This window comes from Notamacropus eugenii, chromosome 7 (assembly GCF_028372415.1).
Source record: "Notamacropus eugenii isolate mMacEug1 chromosome 7, mMacEug1.pri_v2, whole genome shotgun sequence".
In the NCBI taxonomy this organism is placed as follows: Eukaryota; Metazoa; Chordata; class Mammalia; order Diprotodontia; family Macropodidae; genus Notamacropus; species Notamacropus eugenii.
The window spans coordinates 124,641,134-124,668,457 of record NC_092878.1 but is presented as its reverse complement, the minus strand read 5'-3'; the positions used below and the strand labels follow the sequence as shown (position 1 = coordinate 124,668,457).

The following is a 27,324-nucleotide window of genomic DNA, read 5'->3' as shown; positions in this document are numbered from 1 at the left end:
TGCTCTACCACAGATTGGGCACAGATAGTCCATGTGAATATTTGGGGTGGCTACTCCAAATTTGCGCATCCTACGTTTTCTTTGAGCTGTTTCAATTCTGCTTTGCTCATACAGCACAGCACCTTTTCTGATGTAGGCCGCCATGCTGAGTGGTCCAGTGTCAGTATCTCCCATCTCATACAATCAAATGTGAAGGTCTTGACAGTATCCTTGTATCACTTCTTCTGACCACCATGCAATAGCCTGCCCCATGGGAGTTCTCCATAAAAGAGTCTTTTTGGCAAGCGTACATTTTGCATTCGAACAATGTGGCCAGCCCATTGGAGTTGCACTCTCTGAAACATAGTTTGAATGCTTGGCAGTTTAGTTTGAGTAAGGACCTCAGTGTCTGGTACCTTATCCTGCCAGGTGATCCTCAGAATCTTCCTAAGACAGTTCAAATGGAAGAGATTCAGTTTCCTGGCATGGCGCTGGTAGACTGTCCATGTTTCACAGGCACAAAACAATGAAGTCAGCACAATTGCTCTGTAGACCTTCAGTTTGATAGTCAGTCTAATACCCTTTCTCTCCTAAACTTTTCTTCAGAGCCTCCCAAACACTGAGCTAGTTCTGGCAATGTGTGCATCAACCTCATTGTCAATGTGTACATCCCTGGTAAGCATACTACCAAGGTAAGTGAACTTATCCACAGCACTCAAAACTTCTCCATTTGTTGTAACTGATGGTTCCACATATGGAAGGTGTGGTGGTGGCTGATGGAGCACCTGTGTTTTCTTGGTGTTAATTATTAGGCCAAAATTAGCACAGGAAGCAGAAAATTGAGGCTGCACTGAGTGCACAAACATCTCCAAACAGAAAATTATGCACTAACACTCCCTCCACTTTGGTCTTGGCTTACAGCCTTTTCAAACTGAAGAATTTACCATCATTACAATTGACCTTGATGCCATGTTCATCCTCATTGAAAGCATTTGACAACATGGCTGAAAACATCATGCTAAAAAGCATGGGAGAGCAAGTACACAGCCCTGTTTCACTCCACTGGTGACTAGGAAGGCATGAGAGCACTGTCCACTATCCAGAACTCGGGCAAACATGCCATCGTGAAATTGACGCACAATGCTGATGAATTTCTCTGGGCAATCAAATTTTGACATAACTTTCCATAAGCCCTCATGACTAACAGTGTCAGAGGTCTTGGTTAGATCCATAAACATTGTGTACAGACCTCTGTTCTGCCCCTGGCATTTCTTATGCTTACTGCTTATTTTATGTATATAACTATGCACTGTAGTAGAGCTTGATGCCAAATATGAATAGTGAGGTGGCCACAAAACAGGAAGACACGGTTTCAAGTCTTGCCTCTGACACATAGTATCCATTGTGACATGCTGTCTCTCATACTAATGACTGTAGGGCTGAACAAAGTTATTCCAGTTGCCATATTTGTGAAGGGCTCCTGAGTGATTCTACATTTGCATAGGAGACATCTTGATGTAAGAAAACCTTTAAGGTGGTATACTGAATTATACATAGCACCATATATATATACATATATATACACACACACACGCACATACACACATATATATTGCTATACTGAACAAATTTTTTAAAACAGTTAATAAAGAAAAAGCACAGGGAAAACGTCTACTACTTATATTTTTCTATCAGTTGTATAGCTGGCAATGATGTGTTGTAGAATACTTTTTTGCAAAAGCTTGACCATTCATTCAACACAGTTTCGTCAAGGATGCCCTTTATACATGTGTGGATTAATCAATAGAAAAGGCAACATATAGTTCGATGACATACCAACATCTTGTCCTCTTTTCTTTCTCAACTATAATTAGGTGCTAAGTGACTTTTCCTAAATGTTGGTATCTTTTCCTCTTTCAGACATCTTACGAATTGAATTGATCCCTCAGAGCCCCTTAAATTGTGTTACCTTCAGCACAGAAGCCCTCTGTATTGACTTGGGCTAGCCCAGATGATCTTCCCATCTTTGTCTTATTCGATATCACTTCTACACCCTCATACAGCACACCAGGTACTATTTTGTTTAGGTCCAAATGTGATAACTCCACTACCAGTGATGGAGAAAAGAGGTTATTTTTTTTTCTTTCCTGTTTTCCATCTGTTTGTTGTCCATCTTCCAGTTTTGTTCATAAATGCCTTTTCATATTGGGCCCGTGACCCAGATAATGATGCTCTCCTAAGTATTTCTTCACGGGAGGTAACAAGGCATAGTAGATTAGGGCACTGGGCTCAAATCGAACATCCTATATCTACTAATTGTGTATCCCTGGACAAGTCATTTAATTTTCCTGTGGATCAATTTCCTCATGTGTAAAATGAAGTGGTTGAACATGAGGCTTGTAAGATCTCTTCTACCTCTGCATCTATGATTCTACGATTCTCACCAAGCTTTTTATGACCTTCTTTATGCCCCTCTGCTGTTTTCTACTTTCTTAAGGGATGATACCACTCTCTTACAAATGTGGTTATATTCTGATACCAGAGTAGTGCTTGGCTACCATAACCAACTCCTTGGCAAGGAGATCCAGTGCTGTCTGGCTGAGGTGGGTTCTAGGCTTTTTTGATTTCGTCATTATGGCCACTGATTTATGTAGACAACTCGTCTTTAGGAAATGATGATAATCTGCGTTGATGTCATTCTTTTACAATTTTTTTTTCATTTTCTGGAGTAAAAGGATTATTTCAATAAGTTAGTTTGGAGCTGCCTCAGATGCATTCCAGTTATTCTCATTTTTAATCCTTCAATTTTTCTTAAAACAACTCTCACAGTGTTAATGAGTCACTTCCTGTTTCTTAAAATAAAATCAATTTCCGTGTGTGTGTGTGTGAGAGAGAGAGAGAGAGAGAGAGACAGAGAGAGAGAGAGAGAGAGAGAGAGAGAGAGAGAGAGAGAGAGAGAGAGAGAGAGAGAGAGAACAGATGGAACACTAGCTGGGCCTGGAATTGAATAGGATAAGCCCACTGTCTTCAGGAAATTGCAAAGGTATTTTACAGACCCCAAGATTCCCACAAAAGCAAAGATCCATTTGAAAAAATAATATCAACGTTCTACAACTATTGCTGTGGGACAATACGTCATGGTTACAAGAATCTCCATAAAGTTAAAAATGGATACCACATGATGGGTAATGGTAGATACGAGAAGAGTGCAACATATAACCAAGGAGGAAAAGCTGAAAATCACATGGTGAGGGTAAAAGATTATGGGTGCTTTTCTCATACCCTCATTATGTCAAAGAAAGTAATGAAGGTCTCCTACATGCTGGGAGAACCCATGCAAGCAAACTTAAGGGATGACATGAGCAAGAGTCACACAAGATGGGCAGGCTTGGGTGGAGCTATGATCTAGAGTACTCCAAAGGAATCAACCAATAAACCATCCAAATCAATGATATCACAGATCCATTTCAATATGTGAGAAAAGGTATGTGTTAACTAGGCTTTTGCCTAACTCCCCAACTGCCATTTTTATAGAACAATTTTAAATTTTAAATAAGCAAATTACAAATGAACTTAGGAGCACAATTCTTTCATGTACTTTGGGAGTATATGCTGGAGGATATAACAGCCTTTTTAGACCACAATTAGTAAATATTTTATATAATCACTCATAAATACTATCACAATACATTAAAAATAAGGTCCAAAAGAATGTGTACACAAACTCTCCATTTCACCATATATATACATATGTGTGTGTGTACACGTACATATAACACATGCATATATATGTATAGCACATATATAAATGTGACTGTTATTCGACTCATCTTGCCATGCAGCTTCTTACTTTTCAGCTTCCCCTTATTCACATGTGCATCTCTGTATTTACATATGTGTTTCCATAGCACTATATACCTGGTAAGTCAGAGAAGAGCAAAATGCACTCATTGAAGCCGTTGGCTAGGAGTCGATCTCGTAGTTGCTGAAGGATGGCCACTCCAATGCAGAATGGAAAGGAAGAATTCCCAAGCAGTAATGTATCCCAGAGATGAAAAATCTTGTGTAGTGGAAATACATCTGCCAAATGATGTGATAAATGGTGTTAACTTTTGAAATAACAGAACAACAATGGCTGAGACATAGTTAGGAGGAGCACTAGACCTGAAACCAGGAAGACCTGAGTTCAAGCCAGGTCCCAGACGCTAGCTGTGCAAAGTCCCTTGTCCTCTGTCTGCCTCAGCTTCCTCATCTATAAAATGAGGGTAATAGTAGCATCTACCTCCCAGGGTAGGTGTGAAAATAAAATGATATAGTATTTGTAACGCACTTTATATTCACTAAAGTGTTATACAAATGCTAGCTTTTATTATTAGCTATTATCATGTAACTATTTCCTCATAGTTTGAGAATGAACAATACATCTGCTTTAGGAGGCATTTATTTTTGAAGGAATATTTGTTTCTCCCGAGGAAAAATTGTGATTTGAAAATTGTTAAACATCAAAATGTTCCCACTGATGACACGTTCTCACCTCTAGTGTCAGTTTTAATAAAGAGTCCTTATTTTATTCAATCTGTGTTCAAGTGTGAGGATGTTCTGCAGAAGTGTGAAAGTAAGATCATGCAAATTTCTGGTAGATCAAAATACTTCTTTCTGACATGCTCTCTAAAAGGGAATGGAACCTGTGCTTCTATGCAAAGGGCATTTATCTCCCAAAGACTGTACTGAAACAACTTTATTCTGATTAGTTAATGGAGAAAAATGATATGTTTTACCATCTAAGGCATGAAGACACCAGGCCATCTCCTGATTCCTAATAATTTTTTGGTCAAAATCTACGTTTCTTCAGGATTACTAATTCCTAGGACCATACACTCATGTACCATCTTGGCATTAGTATGGGAGTTATTGTGGACTACACAATGCTACACTGCATCTAAGTGTAAAGATCAAAGTGTTTTATGCTTAACTATGTGTACACTTTGATTAAACTATCAGGGTATGTTAAATCAGAACCTTTTTTCAACTGTTGCATTGCAGAAGGACTCAATTCTCATTACTGTCTTTCCTCACTCCAATTATAACTTCTCAAGAAATGAAACTCAGATCATATTGAAATTTTGAACCTTACATCCAGAACCTCAACTATAATATAAAATAACAAAAACTACACTGTAAAATAGAAGGAAAACTCTTCCAAATGGAAAGTTAGATCAGAAAGTCAGGTTCATTTTGAAATTTAGTGATTTTGTAACTTACATTTAAGAGCCTGGTCTAGTATTATTTAGCAAGAAAAAAATTGGCTAGAACATGCGTCTTAACACTTCTCAAAGAATTTTAAGGTCATCAAAAGCCAGTGGTTGTTTGCTTAATTCAAACTTTATGTTTACTGCCTGAGGTTTTTGTGTAGCTTTTAGTGCTGCTACAAAACTCATGTCTCTTGTTTAAATTGCTTGACAGCTACCAAAAAGCACATTTGTTACAGAACATTAACTCTGTATTCGTATCGATATTTCCAATCCATAGTCAACAACTCACTGTTTTAACCATTCCCAAAGTGGCTGTCCTTTCCCCCTCAAATTTAAGTAATTAAATCAGGGAACTTGGCTTTCAATCCAAACTGCTATGAACTCGGGCAAGTACCTTGACCTTCATAGGTTTCTCTTTGTTTGATCTGCAACATGACATGGTTGGTGTAGATGACTTCCGACTTTAAATCCCATGTTCATGTGCCTATTTTCATGATTAGTGAAGTGCACGGGCCAAGACTAAGCAGCTGGTCATTCTGAAGAACGGTACAAAGGAGAGATCAATGATGACAACCTGTTTTTAAGTTAAAATGAAATGGTTGTGACTGGTTGTCTGATCTGCCTTTTGGGGACTGGGGCCAGAGTGGAGGCCTGGGAAGGTGGGTATGAGCTCCCATAAGAATCGCATTCCAGAGGAACCCACCAAAAGCATCTTCTTTGACTTACGGAGTTTCCTCTGACTGATAAAGCATTTCTATTCTCCAGTGGAGGGAGATGGGAATCCACAGACCTCTGCTTTATTGGCTTCCAGCCCCAGGGATAAATGTGATTCTTCCTAGTCCTTGTTCAGGAAACTGCCGAGGCTTCCTTCAGCTCTCAGCACAGTGCCTGACACAGACCAGGTGCTTAATAAATGCTTGGTGACTGACTGACTTCAGGAAGCTCCAGGTCCCTGGTTTTTAGGTAGTTAAAATCATAGTTCCAGGGTGACTGGCCATCTAAGCATAATTTGTTCCTGAAAAGAATCATGATGACAAGAAGGAGCACCGAATCAGGAAAGGTGTGGAGATGGCCGTAATATGGTGACTGTGCTTGGGATTCCATAGGAAACCTCAAAAATAAACAGTGGCCTCCCAGCTGGACTCTAGACTTCCGGGGACTCCAGGATCAAAATCAAATTCCTCAGCTTAGCATATGAAGGCCTTCATATTCTGGATTGATCATATCTTTCCAGCTATATTTCACATTACCAACCTTTATGCATATTAGGTTCCTTTCAAATGGAACTACTGGCTCCTTTCTAAACCAATACTCCATTTCTTGTCTCTGGGTCTTTGTCTAGGGTTTCCACCATGCCTGGAATGCACTGTCTTCTGACCTTTAATTCTCAGAATCTCTAGCTCATGTGCCACCTCTTATAAGAAGCCTTTCCCAATATCCCTAATTTGTGATACCTCTAGTTTCTCAAATGATCATGTATATATTTATCTGGGCAGCTATGTGGTGCGGTGGATAGAGCACTGAGCCTGCAGTCAGGAAGACTCTTCTTCATGAGTTCAAATCTGGCCTCACTTGCTAGCTGTGTAACCCTAGACAAGTAACTTAGTCCAGTCTGCCACAATTCCTCATCTGTCAAATGAGCTAGAGAAGGCAATGGAAAAGCACTCCAGTATCTTTCCCAAGAAAACCCCAAAGGGGTTCACAACAGTCAGACATAACTGAAATGACTCAACCATAACGATGATATGCCAACTCAACAACAAAGGATATTTATCTGTTTACAGGTTGAACTCTTCAGTAGAATACAAGTTCCGTGAGGACAAGGAACGTCTCTCATTTTATCCTTGTACTTGTACACAGAAGGGGTTTAAACAAATGCTTGTTGAAATAGATGACAGTTTGAAATATTTTTCTGAACTTTAAAGTAGTCCTTTACAAAATCAGGACCTCTATTTTCTCACAATGAAGGAGCTAAAGCTGTTTTATTTCTGAAATGGCCTTGGTTTGGGGAAAATGAGGAAAGTTTCAGTTGCCACAGAATCTCTAAAAATAAAGAATGAGTCTGGCTATGAAGAATTAGTCCCATAAGCAAACCTAAAGAACCCTGAAGGGATATCATATTTTAAAACTGTACAGTATTTTTTCAATAGGGGCACAGTGACATGAACTGTAGGCTATGAGAAAGATTTTCACCCTATATTATTCTCTTGGCAAACTTTCACAAGTCTTTCATCAAATTTTCACAGCATGATTGTTTGACCCACAGTCTGTGGAGCTGACATCATCTCACCCTATGTCCAAGGGGAATGATCTAAGGGCTGTTAGAAAATGAGAACCCACAAATGTGTAGGTTATCATACTGGATCCTTAAGAACAAAAGGTAATTTATGCGTTTTCTTTTTTATATATTTATAGACTTTGGGGTAGAGAGGTGGTGCAGTGCATAGAGCACCAGTGCAGGAGTCAGGAGGACCTGAGTTCAAATCTCACCTCAGACACTTGACACTCACTAGCTGTGTGACCTTGGGCAACTCACTTAACCCCAATTGCCTCATTCTGGGTCATCTCCAGTCATCCTGATGAATATCTGGTCACTGGATTCAGATGGCTCTAGAGGAGAAGTGAGGCTGGTGACCTGCACAGCCCTCCCTCACTCAAAACAAAGTCAAGTGCAAGTCATGTCATCATTTCTCTGATGGCAAAGTCTTCTTCAGCAATGAGGGACGAACACACGAAGACACACACACACACACACACACACACACACACACACAAAATTTATAGACTTTCAGTAGCTAGGTGGCACAATAATAGTGCTGGGCCTGGAGTCAGGAAGACTCATCTTCCTGTGTTTAAAATTTGGCCTCAGACACTTGCTGGCTGTGTGACTCTGAACATGTCAATTAACTCTGTTTGACTCAGTTTCCTCATCCTAAAATGAACTGGAGAAAACGGCAATTCACTCCAATATTTTTGCCAAGAAAATTCTAAATGAGGTCATGAAGAGTCAGACACAACTGAAAGAATGACTGAACAAAAGATATTTTTAATAAAAACCTATTAAGTTAGAGTGCTATTCAGATGCTATTGGCACTACATGTGTTTTAACTAAAAAATGTAAATCACCTAGGAGCTGTACAGATCCTAAATGATACTGACAAAATATCAACAGATAATGAAAAACAAAACAAAAAACCCCTTATACTTACGGGTAAACATGGTGAGGAACCAAGGAATGGCATAGAGCTATAAAAAAGAGGGAAAGGATAGGTATTTATTATGGCAACGCTTAATCAGCATGACTCTGCTATTTTTTGAAAATCATCTTTATGCTATTCAAAACCAAACAGACTATAGATGACTCTAATTATGTGGTTTTTTTCCCATCTCCCTGACCTGAACTTGTTATTTGACTGGGATAAAGAAGTCCTTATCCCAGTAAGTGATAAAATATCTTCTATTAATGCAGATCTGAGACTGCAACTTAATAGACTGAGAGTTACCTGGGGTACTAAGGTAAAGTGATTTGCCCAAGGGGATCAAAAAGGCAGCTCCTGAACACAAGTCTTACTAATTTTGAGGTTGGCTCTCTATCCACCAAGCCAACATGCCTCTTCAACTACTGTTGCTTTATTAGAAAGGTCTTGGATAGTCCTGAGGAACAATTCATAGCGAATGTGAACTGAAAATGAGTCAGTTTCTTGAGATGCTGGAGCAATGATTCTGAGGAGTACTAAGGGCAAATGTAGCATGTTCATTTGAAGAGCATGTGTTTTCAGGGTACGTACAAGTATTCTTGACATTCTAAAGGTCTTCATCAGTTTCATGGCACCTTACTGGGTAATGGTGAGGACTGATGAAACGATGATCTTTGAAAAGCACTCCAAACTCTCCATAAAAAGGTGTTATGTAAATACAAAGCATTATGACGTCTGTAGTCATTTGCTCAGTTAACAGGAATTTTCATAGCAGACTCTAAAAAGGGTAAGAATCCAAGAATAGAATATTTTTGCACTGGCCTTAATTAGTTGCTTGCTTTGCTAAGTATGTCAGACTAGGGCACATATGAACCATACATTCAATTCTTTGTGTAAGAGAGATTCCTAAAAGAACTACCTTGCCAATAGGTCCTTAAACATGACTTAGGACCAAAAATATATTATACTGTGCCCCTACTGAAATATATATCCAAATATTCATGTCAACCAGAGTAGGGATGGGGATGGGTACAGGACCTATGAATGCTTTGATAAAGAGAAATCTTAATAAGGAAACTCTCTTTTACCAATGTAGGTTGACACCATCTCTATAACTTATAGTATTAGTTTCCTGAAGCTTATTAAATGACTTGCCAAGGGTCATATAGCGAGTATGCGCCAAAAGCTGGACTAAACTAGGTATTCCTGGCTCCAAGTCCATCTCTCCATCCATTAAACCAAGTTGTCTTTCTTTCTATGAAGAGACATCATAAAATCATAAATCTGGTTCAAACATTTCTTTGTAACGAATCAATAATAAAAAAAAAATCAACATTCTTTGATTTCTTTACAAACAAAACATAATACATATTGACTAGCAAGACTTTAAAAAAAAGGAAATGTGGAATGTTGTGTCTCTCTGTACATATTTAAGAAGCCTATTTCATTGTTCTTAAAGTACACCAAATGACAGTTGAAAAAAGTTCACTTGCTGATTATAATGGATATGTTTTTGAAATGGGTTTCAACTTCTTTTAGTTCAGAGTGGTCTAGTAAAATGTAAGCAGCTGAATAAGGGTGGGAACATATTTAGTGGTACCTTGGAAATGGTATCATCACTGTCATGGCGTGATGTGTGCTTGTCTGTGTATGCATGCATGTATATGTGTGTGTGTGTGTATGAGAGAGAGAGAGAGAAAGAGAGAGAGAGAGAGAGAGAGAGAGAGAGAGAGAGAGAGAGAGAGAGATTTGCATATCATGCCCCAAATGTTTCCCAGACCCATCAGAAACATGTTGCTCACCAGGATATTTGTGTAACTTCCTAATAATTTGTAATAAATAGGTATGGGGAATGCAATGGGATTTTTTAAAGTCTATTATCAAAAAAATAACATCTGTATTACAAATATGAAAATGTGTCAGATACATTATACCCATAAAATAAAGTATCTGCCATTATTGGTCATTTCTACATGTAAAAGCAAAAACTTGAGACCAATTAGGAGGATTCATATGTTTTAAGTATTTTCTCCAGTTCACAGCTTTAAGGATGGCCCACTTAAATTTATATAGCTCTGTATTAGCCTGCTGAAAGATCAGCTTAGTCAATACTGCCCCCTGGCAATGTTAGGCAGTAATAGCTATGTTAAGGACCATTTCCTAAGGTTTTGCTGAAGTCTCACATATACACATTCAGAGCTATCTGGGTTGGGGGAATCAATTATTTAATAAACAACACCTGGTTTTAAGAAGCACAGTTATTGCAGCTCTAAGAAAAGGCCACAGACTTCAACAAATGCAAAATGTGATGAAGCAGAAGAAAGGATGAAGAACCTCTCTTGTTCAAAAAAAAAAAATGGAAAAATGTGGGTCTATAAAACTGTCATCAACATTATTCGCATTGTTAGTTAGAACTAAGGAAAGCCAGAAAAGCTTAACAAAGGGGCAAAAGGAAGCCAGCAGTGTACTGAGAGGTGAGATATTGTCTGCATTTGCAGGTGGGCCCTGTCCAAATTTGTACCACTTTTTAATATTTAGATTTGTCTAGATTTGAAACTGAACCTAGCCAAGTTAGGAAGCAGTCCTGCTGTCTTTCTCAGTCAACAAAGGAAAACCCTCATGTTTCTTTCACTCCTTGTTTTGGTTATCTCAAGTTGGAGATAATTTGACTTTATTAGAAGCCATCTTACCATCTTATGGGACAAAATAGCACTTTTCTTCCAAAGGGCTTCAGTAAGCCTGAGAAGGACACATATGGCAATATATATATATGTATGTATCTAAAAATGGCCAGAAATTTTTATGTATAATCTATGATATATTTTATGTATTGTAAGTATAGACCAGTTGGTGATACTTGACTTGAGTCCTGTATCTCTAGGAGGACACCAGAGGCAGAGTGGTATAAAGGTTAGTACAATGGACTTGGTGTCAAGAAGTCTGGGTTTAAATTCTGCCCTACACACTCAGTGTCTGTGTGGCTTTGGGCAGGTCACTTAACTACTCTGGACCTTAGAACTCTGGTCAAGGCAATCACCTTCATGATTCTAAAGGACTGATGAAGCATGCGATCCACCTCTTGACAGAGATGCATTCAGGGTGCATGCAGAATGGGACATAGAGTTTTTGAATACGGCTAATGAGGGAATTTCTTTTGTCTGACTATGATTATTTGTTACAAGAAATTTATTGTCTTTCTAGTGGAATTGTGGGGTGGAGGGATAGGAAGAGGAGGGAGAAAATGCTGATTTCTATTGTTTTAAACATAAAATAAGCAGGTTAGACACAATGGCATCTAAGGTCCCTTCTATTATCCAATGATAACAGACACATTATCAAGAGGCTTTGGTTATATGAACAAAAAAGGCTGGGACAATGTTGGGGGTGGGTAGGAAAAGGAACGAGGGAATGATGGAGAAGTCCAGATTGTAGCATGGAGGGAAATTGAAGAGATACATGATCTGGGTACCCTCCTTCAATGGAAGACCTGCTAAAGTCACCTAAAGGTGCATATGAATGTTGAGCTGAGGTGGGGAGAGGTGAGAATAGGAAAGGAAAAGAATCCAAAGCGATTAAGACTGCAGGAGTCAACAGTTTTATTTTACTGGCTCAAGAGGGTTTCTCTGGAGGTAATCTAAGGTCTCAAGAAGGCTGAGGTATTTAAAGTCTTAGTGGCTCCCAAAACCAACAGGCTCTTCAGTCTTATCTTGCTACCTGGAGGTCATGAAAACTCAAGTATTTCTACATAAATCCTTCTCTTAAATTCCATCACTGGATCTTTTACTTTCCTATTTTTTGTTTCACTACGGTCATTTTAACAAATATGTATTAAACAGTATCTTGTGTTGGGTATGGTGCTCAGAACTGGAGATCCATAGACAAAAGTGAAATCCTGTATGCCCTCAGGGAATTCATATTCTTTTGGAGGCATGTTACACAGAGAAGTAAAAACAAAGTTAATGCAAAAAAAAATACTGAATAATTTCAAAAGAAAGAGAATAATGTTAATAACAGGAAGGTTCAGAGAAGGACTCATGCAGGTAACTTGGAGGACACTAGATATTCCAAGAGGCAGGCCACTCACTTCATCAGCCAGTCAACAAATACTTACTAAGCACCTACTATGTGCCAGACTGTGTTAAGCTCTGGTGATACACAGAAAGGCAAAGACAGTCCCTGCTCCCAAGAAACCCAGAGTCTAATGGAAGAGACAACATGCGAATAGCTGTGTGCGGCAGGGATATATACAGGATAAATCAGAGATAATCAACAGAGGGTAGGCATCACTACTGAGGAGGACTGGCAAAGAAGTTCCATTCCAGAAATGGAGGGCCACTTGTGCACAGTTCTAGAGGCAGGACATGCAGAAGGGTTAGCAGGTCATACTGAACGGCATGGAGAGTAAGGGAAAGGAAGTAGCATGAACTGTAGGCAGATTCTGGAAGGTCATCAATGCCAGACTGAGAACTGAATGTGGTATCATACAGCCAACAGGGAAACACTGAAGACTACTGAATACAGAAAATGATGCAATCAGGTCTGAGCTTTAGGAATCTCAATGTGGTAGCTATGGGGAGAATGAATTAGGGGAAAGACTAAAAGCAGGGAGAACACTTGGAAGATGTTTGCAGTAGTCCAAAGTGTCAGGTAGCAAGATTTTGAATGGAAGCATGTATGTGTGTGTGTGTGTGTGTTCGTCCTTCGTTGCTGAAGATGACCATGCCACCAGAAATGATGACATGACTTACACTTGACTTTGTTTCGAGTGAAGGAGGGCTGTCCAAGTCACCAGTCTCACTTCTCCTCCAGAGCCATCTGAATCCAGTGACCAGATATTCATCAGGATGACTGGAGATGACTCAGGATGAGGCAATTGGGGTTAAGTGAGTTGCCCAAGGTCACACAGCTAGTGAATGTCAAGTGTCTGAGGTGAGATTTGAACTCAGGTCCTCCTGACTCCTGCACTGGTGCTCTACGCACTGCACCACCTAGTTGCCCCTATGTATGTGTGGGGGGAAGGGGTTGGCATATATGAAGAGAGGGAATGTGAGTTAATTGCCTTCGAATAAATTATGTTAAGGAAGCTTTCTCTAACATTCCTGTTCTCCTGACACTCACTCTTTCAATAAATCAAGATAAGATCAGTTTAAGGACCTGGAGTATATGCATGACCATAGAAATGAATGTGTTACATATAAAGATGATTCCACGCAGGCCTTCTGGTTTACCTGTTGCATTTATTAACTCAAGGGAAGCATCTTTAGTCCTGTTCAATGCTTGCCTTCACTTCTAAAGTAGGAGATAAGGAACAACCACCTATAGTATGTTTTATTGTTTCATAGATTCCACTATTCAGAAATTGTAAATTTAAAATGTTCATGTTCTTTTTATTAACCAGAAAGTAATGAGCCAGTTACCTTGAAATATAAAATCGGCTTTGTTCAGTCAAGCAACAGATATTTACTGAATGCCCCCTACTTGCTACTGGTCAATATCTCTTCTCTTTCTCAGAAACTCCTTGAGAAAGCCGTCTATACCAGGTGAATCCACTTTCTTTTCTCTCACACACTTCTAAATCTTCTGCAGTCTGCTTTCCAACCTCATTACTCAACTGTGAACTTGCTCTCTCCAGTGATGTCTTAATTGCTAAATCTAATGGCCTTTTCTTAGCCCTCATCCTTCTTGACCCTTCTCAAGCCTTTGACATTTTCAATAACCTTTTCCTCTTATATATATTTTTCTCTCTAGGTTGCTCGGACACTGCTCTCTCTTGATTCTTCTCTTTCCCTGTGCAATAATTCCTTCTCAGACTCCTTTGATAAGTCATGTTACTCCCACTAAGGTAGATCAAGGCCATCTCCAGTAGACCTGATCTATATTTGGCCACTGGCCCCGGACGGCTCTGGAGAAGAAAGTGAGGCTGGTAACTTTGCCCAACCCTCCCTCCCTTAAATCCAGATCACTTGCACATCAAGGCATCACCTCTCTGATGTCATGGTCCTCTTTGAGAATGAAGGACAAGTAACACAATAACAACTAATGGTGGGTATTCTCCCAAAGGCCTACTGAAGGGCCCTCTTCTCTTTTCTCTCTATTCCATCTTGCATGGTGAATTCATTAGCTCCTAAGAGGTCATCTCTCATCTCTCATCTCTCCCCAGTTCTAGATTCACATCACCAGCTACAGTCTGATTATCCCAAATTGGCTTTTCTGTAGGTATCTCAAACTCATTAAAAACTAAATCCAATATCTCTTTCCTCATAACCTTCTTTGTCCCTCATTTTCCTTTGCTATTTACCTTCATTTCAGTTATCTAGGTTCACAACTGTGTTGTCATCCTCAACTCCCCATATCCAATTTGTTGTCAAACCTTGTTACTTCTAGCTTCAGGAGATCTCAGCACTAATATAGAAATGCAACCTTAGTCTAGGCTTCATCACCTCTGTCCTGGCCTGCTGCAATGGCATTCATTCTAAATGGTCTCCCTGCCTCAAGTTTGTCCCTGACCCAATATAACTCCAATCCAGACACACACACACACACACACAGACACAGACACAGAGACACACACACACACACACACACACACACACACACACACACACACACACACACACACACACACACACACACACACACACACACCCCGATACAGCTATACTGTCTCTCATCTCCTATAAGTCTATCTTTTCCCTAATCCCTATCCTTGTAGTCACTCAGGTTTGCAAACTTAGGGTCATCTTTTAGTTCTTATTAAAACTCATGCCACAATCACTTGCCAATCTTGTCCTTCTTTCCTCAGCTTTTTTCATCTGTTCCCTCCTCTCTACACATATAACCTCCATCTTCATTTAGGCCTTTACCATCTTGAAGATGAAAAAAAAATGTTTTTGCCATCTTGCAAATGATAAAATGAAATTTAAAAAACTTGCAAAACCAAGAAAAATTGCAATGATTGGTCTTCCTGACTTGAGTCTTACTTCAATCTAACTGCAACATCTATCCAGCTTCAAAGATAATTTTCTTAATTCTGACCATACCACTCACTCAATGAACTGCACTGGCTCCTCATTATCTCTTGGGTCAAACATAAACTACTTTGCTTGGCATTTAAGATTCCTTACAACCAGATCCCATCCAATCTTTCTAGCTTTATCATTTCCCCATAGACAATGCCTGTATTGGCAGGAGAGCGTGACCCAAGTTTATGTGTGGATTGTGATTTTTAAAAATTATTCATGTACTGGCTTTATATTAAATGACCACGATGTCATAATCATACTTTCTTTTGCTTTCTCAGTAAGTAAATGGTTTATGTTTAAGAGCTAATGGTGTTCATGGTATCTGCTTTTGCATAAATATGAAGAGTACCAAAGAGAGTTCAAAGGCTATTGTAACAAAGATTAGGAGTTTATCCCTTATAATGGGTTATTCCTAGGACTCTCAGAGAGTCTGAGTTGTACCTTGTGCAGTGGCATTCATCTTTGGAAACTCCAGATAGACTGGTACAAGCCCAGAGAACATGGGTGGCCATGTCCCATGCCATAGACCACACTTGCATATGTGCCTGCTAGCTTCTTGAGTAGAATGCAAGCTTCTTAAGGAAGAGATTTTCATTTTTTGTTTTTATCTTCAGAGCTGAACCCAGTATTATGGCAGGTAATTATTAAGCACTTGTCTATTTTTTTTGTCCCCAATCCAACCTCCACTCCGATCAAAGTGATTTTCCTAAGGTATAGGTCTAATTATATTACCCCCTCCCCACGCTGGTGGCATTCCAAAAGAACTGATCCATTTCTTCTGACATCCTCAGTTAGAATAGATGAAGGCTGTCCACCAGCAATGCTATGACCTCAATATATGGCTATAGGTTCATAATTAAAAGAAAATTTTCCTAAATATCCTTGAGTTTTTATATGTATGTGTATACATATATAATAGTTGGCAAACCTTAGAGCATTATATAGATGTTAACCATTATTGTTATGGTTAACATTTTTTAAGGTTTTTAAGATTATCTTCCAAAAGCCTGACACTGTACAATATTGAAAAATTCCATTAGAAATTAACATAGATGTTGTACCAGGTGTCAAATGTGCCAGTAGGTCAGTAGGTACTCAACAAGTATTAATTAATGTTTAAAAACTGGTGACAATGAATTAGGAAGGAGAAGACATCTCCATTTCTTCAGCAGTTATATTCAATTGAAATAACCTAAATAAAAATTTTTTTCTGACAGTTTCTGTGAGGTAAGAAACAGGGAGGAAGAAACTACTATGTTCACCTAAACATATCTCCTGCTTCATTTCATCTCGTCATTTAAAATGTTGAAATGAAAGTCTGGAAGCTGCAAATTAATATTAAAAGAATTGCAAAATAGCAGCCAATGATTGCTGGCCCTCTGGGGAAGTGAGTGTCAGTATTTTCCTGCAGAGCTCTGATTATCTAAAGGAGAATTTCAAAATTCTAAAATTTTTCTAAACAAAATTCATCTAAATTCACTTTAATTGAGAAAATATAGAGCATATGCTAAGTAGTACTTTCTGAGAGTGAGGAGGAAGAAAGTATCTTTATACAAAGCACAGATGGTATTAAAACTTCAGTGAGCTAAAAATCTAAGTATTTTTTTAAAAACAAGAAAAATTTTAGTGTCATTATAAAAATGCCTCCAGCATGAAATACTTGGGAACTCAATCATCAAAACAGTATTATAGCCTGTATAATAAACATCTTATTATGGGAAACCATATTAATATAACCAAAGGAGTGCTGCAAGTTCATTAGATTTTGAATTCATTGTATATCACTTTTAAACTTTTAAAAGGATATTTTCAAAGGAAAAAACTCAAACTTGTTCAGGTTTCCCCCTTGGTTTTGTCATAAATTCTGGCAACTCTGAGTTTCCTTGTCTGTGGTCTCCCCTTTAGAAAAAAAAATCAGTATCTAAATGTTCTTCCTATCCTTCACACTCTGCGCCACTTTTCCCAACCCAATCCCAAAATGTCAGCAACCCCCCACAATGGACTGAATTGTCCTTTCATGATTCCATGAGCACAAATTTGAGAGCTGAAAGCATTATGAATCAGAGGCTCACAGATTCAGAGCTGAAAAAGACCTTAGAAGTGATGTCACCCAATTTTTTTTCAGGAATGCATTAATTTTTTTTTTTGGTTAGAATTTGATAAATAACAAATTTGAATATTTCCATCTATAAAGAACAGAAAAAGATGATTCTATATGAAACTGTATCTCCATTACATATATCTCTGGTATTTTTAAAAGTAGGAAATAAATCCAACATGTTAATTTCAAAGCTGTTCAGCCTCTCTGTTTCCTCCTCTGAATTTCCTTGTGGTCTCTTCTGAGAATTGTACAATGGTCCTTTTTTCCCCCTTTTTGGCATTACTATATCCTTGGCCATCTCCTCTCCCCTATAATTCCCCTTTCTCCAAATCAAATTTAAAAATTCCTCCTTTAAGAATAGCCAAGGAAAACAAATCCTTACATTGGTTGGCGATGTCTAAAAATGTTTATTCCTTTCTGTACTTCCAGTCCATCACCTATCTGGAGGCTGGGTATCATGTTTAGTTATCAGTCTATTATTAGTCTATCAGTCTATGGTTGGTCACTGCATTACTTATAGTTCTTAAGTCTTTCAAATTAATCCCATCATTTTGCAGATGAAGAAAACAAGGTTTGAAGATTTAAGTAATATGCCAAAGGTCAAACAGATGGTATGCCTAAGAACCTACTGACAACCTATTTTCAAAATGGCCTCTTTTTGTGGTAGCAAAGAACCAGCCACTAAGGAGGTGGGGGGACTATGTTTTGCTTCTTTGTGTATGCTAAGAGCTCAGGACGTTGCCCGGCACATAGCAGGTGCTTAATAAATGTTTATTAACAATATAAGAAATGAATGGTTTTGTAGGACCTGAGAAGACCTATATAAACTGAGGCAGAGTGGAGTGAACAGAATCAAGGGAATGATTTACATGATAACTACGTAGTAAAAACTGTTTTGAAAGATTAGGAAGGGGAGGCTTCTGGGAAGATGGCAGGGTAGGTCAGAAAATTCCAAGCCCTCCAGACCCCCACAAACAAGACAAAATAGCACCTCAGGGTGAACACAGAGAGGTAAAGATAAGCAAGAATTGGGGAGGACAGTGTTCCTCCTGGGACAATCACCGAGGATCTCAAGAAAAACCCCAGGATGGAGGTTTGCTCCCTGTGGAGAGTAAATGCTGCCAGGCCAGGCCTGTTCTGCTGAAACAGCAAGCAGCGAGTCCTGGGGCTGGCTGTGTTGGAAAGCAGCCTCAACCCCAGCCGCAAGAACTTTCTCCTCCTGGACAGTATGGGGGTATCTGAGAGGGGAAGACTGAGGGAACTTCTGCTTGATAAGGGAGACCAGATCCAGCTGTGCTGCTGAGAAGCAAGAAGTCAGCATAGGCCCAGTGAGTGTAGAAGCAGTGGGGCGGGGATACCACTGGGCACTTACAGGAGGGTGAGTTCTTGGTTTCAGTTCCAAGCTAGAAGGAGGATCTGAGGCCAGAGGCACCATCCCCCATATGCCAGAACTAGAAGTGATTACAAAAAATAAGGTGCTAAAAAAAAAATGAGAAGACAAAGGAGAAAGAATTCAGCCATATAAAGTTATTACGGGAATACAGAAAACCAGGGTTCATCTTTATCTTCAGAAGAGGATACTGAAGCAAAAAAAGAAACCTGTCCTGCCCCAAAGAGTACAGTCAAATGGCCCACTTGCCCAAAAAGAATTCATAGAAGAACTTAAAAAAGACTTTAAAAACAAAACAAGAGAGATGGAGGGGGAAAAAACCGAACAGTTCAAGAAGAACAAAATTATGAAAATCAAGTCAACTATTTAGAAAAGGAGATTCATGATCTTAAGGTGAAAAATGACACCTTAAAATCAGAATTGGGCAAAGGGAGGTCAGGGAAGTTATAAGAGACCAAGAGACAAAAAAAAATATAAAGAATGAAAAAAAGGGTGAAACATCTCATAAGAAAAACAAGTGATCTGTAGAATAGATTAAGAAGAGAAAACATAAGAATAATCAGACAACCTGAAAGTTATGATCAAAAAAAGAATCTTGTTACAATAATACAAAAAAATAATTACAGAAAATCTGCCATGAAACATCGTGTGTGTTCATCCTTCATTGTCAAAGAAGACCAAGCCATCAGAGAAATAATGACATGACCTGCACTTGACTTTGTTTTGAGTGAGGGAGGGCTGTGCAGGTCACCAGCCTCACTTCTCCTCCAGAGCCATCTGAATCCAGTGACCAGATATTCATCAGGATGACTGGAGATGACCCAGGATGAGGCAATTAGGGTTAAGTGAGTTGCCCAAAGTCACACACAGCTAGTGACTGTCAAGTGTTTGAGGTGAGATTTGAACTCAGGTCCTCCTGACTCCTGCACTGGTGTTCTATCCACTGCACCACCTAGCTGACCCCTGAATCATTAGAACAAGAGGGGAAATTAGAAATAGAACAAAATCCACCAATCACTACCTGGAAGAGATCCTTCGAGGAAAACCTACAGTAATGTCATAGGCAAATTCTGAAACATCCAGCTCAAGGAGAAGCAAGAACAGCAAGAAAAAAAATTGAAATATGGTGGTAACAATTAGAGGTACACAAAACCCAGCAGCTGTGATGCTAAAAGACCTCAGGTCTTGGAACACTATCTATCAAAGAGCAAAACAACTGGGGTAGTGGCCAAGACTATCATATCCATAAAGTTAAGCATAATCCTGGATGGAAAAAAAAAACCCAACAGACATTTAATGAATTGTGAGATTTTGATAAAAACAAACAAACTTGAACTTATTAGAAGATCTGACATAGAAGATCCAAGAGAAATATAAGGTACATATCAAACCCTAATTACAAGGGACTCAACAATGACAGATTGTTTTCCTTCTATTTGAGGAAATGTAAAATGTATGCTTAAGATTGTTATTAGTAATTGGGTGGTTCATAAGAAAGACTGGGTTAGGCCTGAGTAGGACATGATTTTTAAAAAGTAAAACTGTTTAGAAAAAGGTAAAAAGAGCAATTACTTTATACAAATGAGGTGCAAGAGGAACTTAGGGGAGGAGAGTGGTGGTTCTGCAACCCCACTGTCACTGGGTAGGTGTAAGAGAGAACAACATACACATCTAGAAGGATATAAAAGCCTTCTAAGTTCAGACAGAAATAAAAGCTAAAGGGGGAGGGGGGGAAGGGGAGAGGATAAAGGAGAGATTTTTAGAGGGGAGGGTGAGGAAATAGCATAAAGGGAGGTAAGAGAAGGATGTTTAGATTAAGAGGAATAGGATAAGGGAGGGATCCTTGGAAGTGGAGTAGGTTAAGTAACAGAAGGGCAAGGTAGTGGGTAGAAGAAGAGAAGTCAGGAGGGACAGTGTATAAGAGATACACACAAACATAAAATAAAGATCAGAAGTACAACTTATTAGGGAAAACAAACAGGGGTAGTAACTAGGATCTCAGACAAAGTGAAAGCTAAAATAGATTTAATCATAAGAGAAAAATGGGGAAACTACACTATGTGTCAGTCATATTAATATCATTTTAGACAATTTAAAATAACTAGACAGTATGTGGTTGGAATATTGTTGTGGTGTAGGAAGTGATGAGTTGGTGGGCTTAGAAAAACATGGAAAGACTCAGACTTATGAAGGAAGATACTATCTACCTTCAGAGAAACAGAGGACACTTGTATACTTAGAAGAGGATACTTGTATACTTACAAGTATGGCACAATCTTACATAGATGAATGCATATGTCTATATAGATTATGATTATAGGCCCGTAAGTGTATGTACGTATATATGTGTATTTGCATATATCTTTGTGTGCAGATGTATTATACGTATATGTGACTGCATATGTGTATATATATGCATGTATGTGTATATATACATATAAATGTATGTGTACACACACGTATGTCTATATATCTATCGATACAAAATAAAAAGTACACAGCAGAGAACAAAAGAAAACTTTTACAAGAAAGCAAAGAAAAGATGGACAGCTCTGAACAAAATACATAATATTTATTACACAGACTTCCTTGAAATGGAAATTTGTTGCTGTATATTTTGAATTCTCTATTACATTCTTCTGTGCATATGGCAATGCTTTTTTTCTTATTTTGTATTTAAGTTTTAATATTTAAGTTTGTAATGTTTCTTTTTTTCTTATTGTGTATTTAAGTTTAAAATAAATTAATTAAAATTTTAAAAAGACTTAAGAACTCTGATCAACACAAAGATCAATTTTGATTCTAAAAGACCAATAATGAAGAATGCTACTCACTTCTTGACTGAGACATGGAAAAGCAGAAGAGGCCACAGGTTTTTAGATATTGCAAATAGGAGCTTGTTTTGTTTGTTACAAGGGTTTTTTTTTTCTTTTTTCCCAATTGGAGGGGAAAGGACATGGAAGTGAAAAAAAATGCTTGATAATTGAAAAAAAAAATTAAAACAAACAAAAGAAAATGTCTACGACCTGTTGAATAACGAATGTCCTTTCAGGTTCCAATTAGATAATACTGGTCTTGCCAATATCTCTTACACCTGACTCCTTTGACAGTAGGTTTGTGGAAGTGATGTTAAGCGATGGGAAGCACACCTTGTCATTTTTCCTAATGACCAAAGGACAACTTTTTCTTCATTTCCATAATTTTCAAGATGAATACTCTTCAAATTAATTCATGAATACAGTATCCCCAAGAATGAACTCGCTTACTTGCCTGCTTTTCACCTTAAAGGGTCCCAGAGGCAGAAAATGAAAGTCACCCATCTCCAACCTTCTCATCTCTATATGTATGTAAATCACATAACCACAATGCCATATTTAATCCAAGCATCACACTGACTCACAATATTCCCAACTATTCAAGCTTGAGCAGTGCTCAGAATTCTGAGAATTCTGTGACCCACAGAAAATGGAAAGATGCCAGGAAACAAGATCTTTCCTGCAGTTGGAGCCTGCATTTCAATGATGAAAGATTAATCAGGGCTTACTTTGATAGGATTAGTACTCAAGCAAGAAACTCTAGTTGGGATGTTATTAACAAAGTGCCTCTCCTTCACCTTGATGAAACTTAGGCAGTCTTGTTAAAAGTGAAGGAACGCTTCTCAGACTAGTTTAAAGGCAGAATAGTGAAGAGGAGCAATAATATTTTTTAAAACAATCCACTCTGAACAAATATTGATGATAACATACACACATGTAAATTAGTTGGGTCATCTTTGTATATTGGTTAAGCATCTTTATCACAGTTTAGTTGTTTGTCCCTTTCTTCTATAATACCATTAATGAAATGTTCAAATTATACATTAAAAGTGCTAAATCTTTTTTTTATCACATGTGACAAAGTACTCAATTACAACAAATTCTGCTTAAAATTTTTTAAAAGAACGGTAACCTTAAGTATTATCACAGAGTTCATTTGTAAGGAAGAATACATATGAGAATAAAAAGAAACAAATTTAGGAACAAATGAGAACTGAATAATATATGTGGGAAGTAGGCTTAAAAATCACAGTATAGGGGAAAGAGCATCAGATTAGGATTTGATGTATGGTACCTTTAGACCTTAGCATTAGATTATCTCCATGAAATTCCAGTTATAAACAAAATAAGTTTCACTTCTACCACTCAATTTGCTACCAATTTAAAAAACAAGATATTTTTAATAATTATTAAATTTTAACAAGAAAAATGAAGTTTTAACACAGAGAAGGGATATTTCCTCATAGGCATAAAACAAAAAAACCCGAACTATTTGACATCAGCTGACACATTCTAGGCTTTCTCTTTTACTGCAAACCCTCTTCACTTCTTTATTAATGCAGGGGTATGGATACAGGTTGAAAAGTAAAGGGAAAATAACCATGGAAACAGAAGAGAGAAAGATATAGAATGAATTGGAAACCATGAAGCATAACATAGAAGGGGAAAGTAAGGGTGATAAGATTCTTAAGCACAGTATGATGGCTTTCAGAGTCAGAAGACCTAAGTTTGAAGCTTAGCTGTACCAATTACTAGCTGTGTGATCTTAGGCAAGTCTTAATTTTTCTGAGCCTGTTTCTTTATTTATAAAATGAGAAAAATAGTATATGCCATTTCTTTTTCACAGGGTTTTTAAAAATGATCAAATAAGACAATGTAAATAGAGTGTTTTGTAAATTATAAAAGAATATATGTGAGCTATTACTAATGGAACATGTGCTTACACAATATACTGAATCAATAATAAAATAACACCATTCTAGGGGGAGCAATCCTTGTGGAGAAGAGGAACACTCTCCTTGGCATTGCCAAGACCAGCCACTGACCAAGTATCACCAAAGAGTTAGCAGGCTGAAGAGGACCGAGAATGGTAAGAGCCCTCCCAGTCCAGGCCCAACAGCCATCATTCCAGGAAGCAGCCCTTGAGGAGATACAACTCACCAAATGTTTCTGCAGCTGTCCTGCTCAGCAATCACAGATGATGAAGACCCAGAAAAGAAAATTCTGGCCATCAAAGTCTTTGTATTTATCATCCTTTGTAACTCCAGTGCTCAGCACAGTGCCTGGCACACACTAAGGGCTAAATAAATGTTGACTGATTGACTGAAATGGTTGAATATCAAAAACAGATATGATTTTATTGATAGAAATGATGTTAAAGAAGTCACCTATATTACCATCTGCTTTGCCACTACATCTTAAACACCAATGGCCCCTTTCTACCTGACTTGCAGCTAAAACCTCCTACATATGTTGTCTTTCTTCCCTACTAGAGTTCACTCTCCTTGAGCAAGGAGACTCTCTTCTTCCATTTCAATCTCTAGGACTCAGTCCAGTGCTTTGCATAAAGTAAACACTTAACAAATACGTTCATTCATACCACAGATGGCATAATAACTGCATACACACACCTGTGCAGGTCTGTGTTCTGATTAGCATGGGTACTTTCTTCTTAGCTTGTGCAATTCTTGTGCATGTTTTCACAAAGATCCTTCACTGAGGGTCTTTTTGCTCTTTAAATATTTCAGGGGGGTTTGGCTGCAGCATTAAGCTGGCCACCTATTGTTTCTGCGGCTACATGATTCTTCTACCTCTCTGCCTTTCCATGTGTCCTCAGTAATGCATTTATGCTTTTTCTCACAAACAAGTCACTCATAACACACTGTGACTTCCAAACCAGAATTCCTCTTTCTACTGCCCTTTGGGTTATTTGTAATTTGAATTCTTCTGAGGTCAGGGTATTCTATGATTCACAGTCATACAGAAACCCCGAAAGGATACTGACATCAAAGCGATAAGCTTTTGAAGTAACAATTAGTTTGAGATCAATGAAAGCATTGTGTATTTTCCTGAATGTGATCTCATTTAATTCTGGACTCAGCTAATTGTCACTGCAATGATGGTTCAAGATATAAATCCAGATGGACAAATTCAATGGGAATGTCTTAGTGTATGGTCAGACCAATTTATATCATATTACTGTAGATTTAATTTAGGAAGCCCTATGATGATAGCCAGATGGAGTATGAGACTTGTGAATAACTTCACAACCAAGCCTTATTATTATTTTTTGGTTGGGTTTTACACAGAACACCTTCCTTGACATGGGCAAGCATGTTGTTTTAAACTTTACTTAATGGCTAGACTCATTAAGTTGATTAAGAAAATGCCATGGACAGTATAAAATCTGAAAGAGATGACATCAGAAGATGAGTCCCTTAGGCCAGAAGGCACCCAATACAGTACTGGGGAACAAGGGAGAATGACTACTAGTAGCTCCAGAAAGAATGAAGCAGCTGGGCCAAAGCCAAAGGAAGCTTGGCTGTGGACGTGTCTGGTGACAAAAGGAAAGCCCAACACTGTAAAGATCAATAAAGCACAGGAACTTGGAATGTAAAATCTATGAGGAGAGGCAAGCTTGATGTAGTCAAACAGGAGTTGGAAAGATTAAACGTTGACATCTTGGGTGTCTGTGAATGGAATGGGTAGATTTAGTTCAGGGGCTCATTACACATACCACTGTGGGCAAGACTCCCTTAGAAGAAATGGAGTAGGTCAGGAAAAGGGTGAGAAAAACAGTACTGAAGCATAATCTCAAAAATGACAATGGTATCTGTTCAAATCCAAGGCAAACCATTCTATATTATAGTAACTCAAGAATGTACTCCAACTATTGATGCTGAAGAGACCTAAGTTGGTCAGTTCTATTAAGACTTCCAATATGTTCTAGAAATAACATGAAAAAAAAAGATGTCCCATTCATCACAGGGAATTGGAATGCTAAAGCAGAAAATCAAAAGATCACTGGAATAACAGGTAAGTTTGGCCTTTGAGCACAAAATGAAGCTGGGCACAGACTAATAGAGCTTTGTCAAGCTAACTCATTGATCAACAGCAAACATTCTTTTTCAACAACCCAAAAGGTGATTCTACACATGGACATCACCAGGTGGTCAATATCAAAATCAGATTGATTATACATTTTGCAATCAAAGGTGGAGAAGCTCTATGAAGTCAAGACCTCAAGGATCATGAACTGTTTACAAAATTTAGACTCACATTGAAGAAAGTAGGGAAAACCATCAGAACATATAGGTATGATCTAAATAACAATCCTTATGAATATGAAATGGAAGTGATAAACAGATTGAAGGGATTAGATCTGGTAGAAAGAGTGCCTGAAGAACTGTGAACAGAGGTTAGCAATACAGCAACAACAAAAACATCCCACAGAACAGAGCAAGAAAGCAAAATAGCTGATGAGGCTTTACAAACAGCTGAGGAAAAGAAGGAGAGTGAAAGAAAAAGAAGAAACAGAAAGATATACTTGACTGAATGCAAAATTCCAGAGAATAGCAAAGACAGATAAGGCTTCCTGAAATGAGCAATGCAAGGAAAAGAAGAAAACAACAGAATGAGAAAGAAAAGAGAACTTCAGGAAAATCAGAGATATCAAGGGAATGTTTCATGCAAAAATGGGCCTGATAAAAGACAAAAATGGTGGTGACTTAAAAGAAATAGGAAAAATTAAAGAGGCAGCAAGAATATACAGAACTATACAAGAAAGGCATGGTTATTGATCTAGAGTCTAACATCCTGGAGAATGAGGTCAAGTGGGTCTCATGGAGTAATGCTAACAATAAGGCTAGTGGAAGTGATAGGATTCGAGACGAACTATTTAAAATCCTAAGAGATAATGCTGTTAAAGTGATGCACTCAATATACCAATAAATTTAGAAAACTCAATAGTGGTCACTGGATTGGAAAAGATTGATTTATGACCCAATCCTGAAGAAGGGTAATGCCAAAGAATACTCAAATTACCAAAAAATTGTGCTCATTTTGCATGCCAGCGACATTATGTTTAACATACTGCAAGCTAGGCTTCAGTAGCATATGAATCGAACGTTACCAGAAAAGCAGGATGGTTTTTGAAAAGGAGAAAAACTAGAAACCAAATTGCCAAGATTCACTGGGTTATGGGAAAAGCAAGGGAATTACTAAAAAAAAAATCTGCTTCTGTTTCACTGACTACCTACACTAAAGCTTTCGACTGTTGGGTCACAATAAAATGTGGTAAGTTTTCAAAGAAATGAGAGTACCAGATCATCTTACTTGTTTCTTGAGGAACCTGTATGTGCAGTGAGAAACAACAGTTAAACTGATTTAAGATTGGTAAAGGAGGATGACAAGGGCTGTATATTGCTATCTCATCTATTTAACTTATATGCAGAGTATGTTATGCAAAATCTCAAGAAGGATGAATCAAAAACCGTAATTAAGGCTGCAATGAGGAATATCAACAATTTCAGATATGCAGATGATACCACTTTGATGGCAGAAAGTGA

At 38.2% G+C, this 27,324-nt stretch overlaps 1 protein-coding gene across 8 annotated transcripts in view; it reads right to left on the bottom strand.

Moving 5' to 3' along the window:
• The window catches only part of TBCK (TBC1 domain containing kinase), a 259,980-nt gene that overhangs the window by 103,838 nt on the left and 128,818 nt on the right, over positions 1-27,324 (bottom strand). For all 8 annotated transcript variants that reach the window (XM_072625035.1, XM_072625034.1, XM_072625038.1 and 5 more), the window contains 2 exons: positions 8,441-8,477; positions 3,898-4,059 (listed from right to left, as the gene is read on the bottom strand). In XM_072625035.1, the coding sequence (XP_072481136.1) occupies positions 3,898-4,059; positions 8,441-8,477 (199 nt within the window). The remainder of the gene's footprint in view (positions 1-3,897; positions 4,060-8,440; positions 8,478-27,324) is intronic.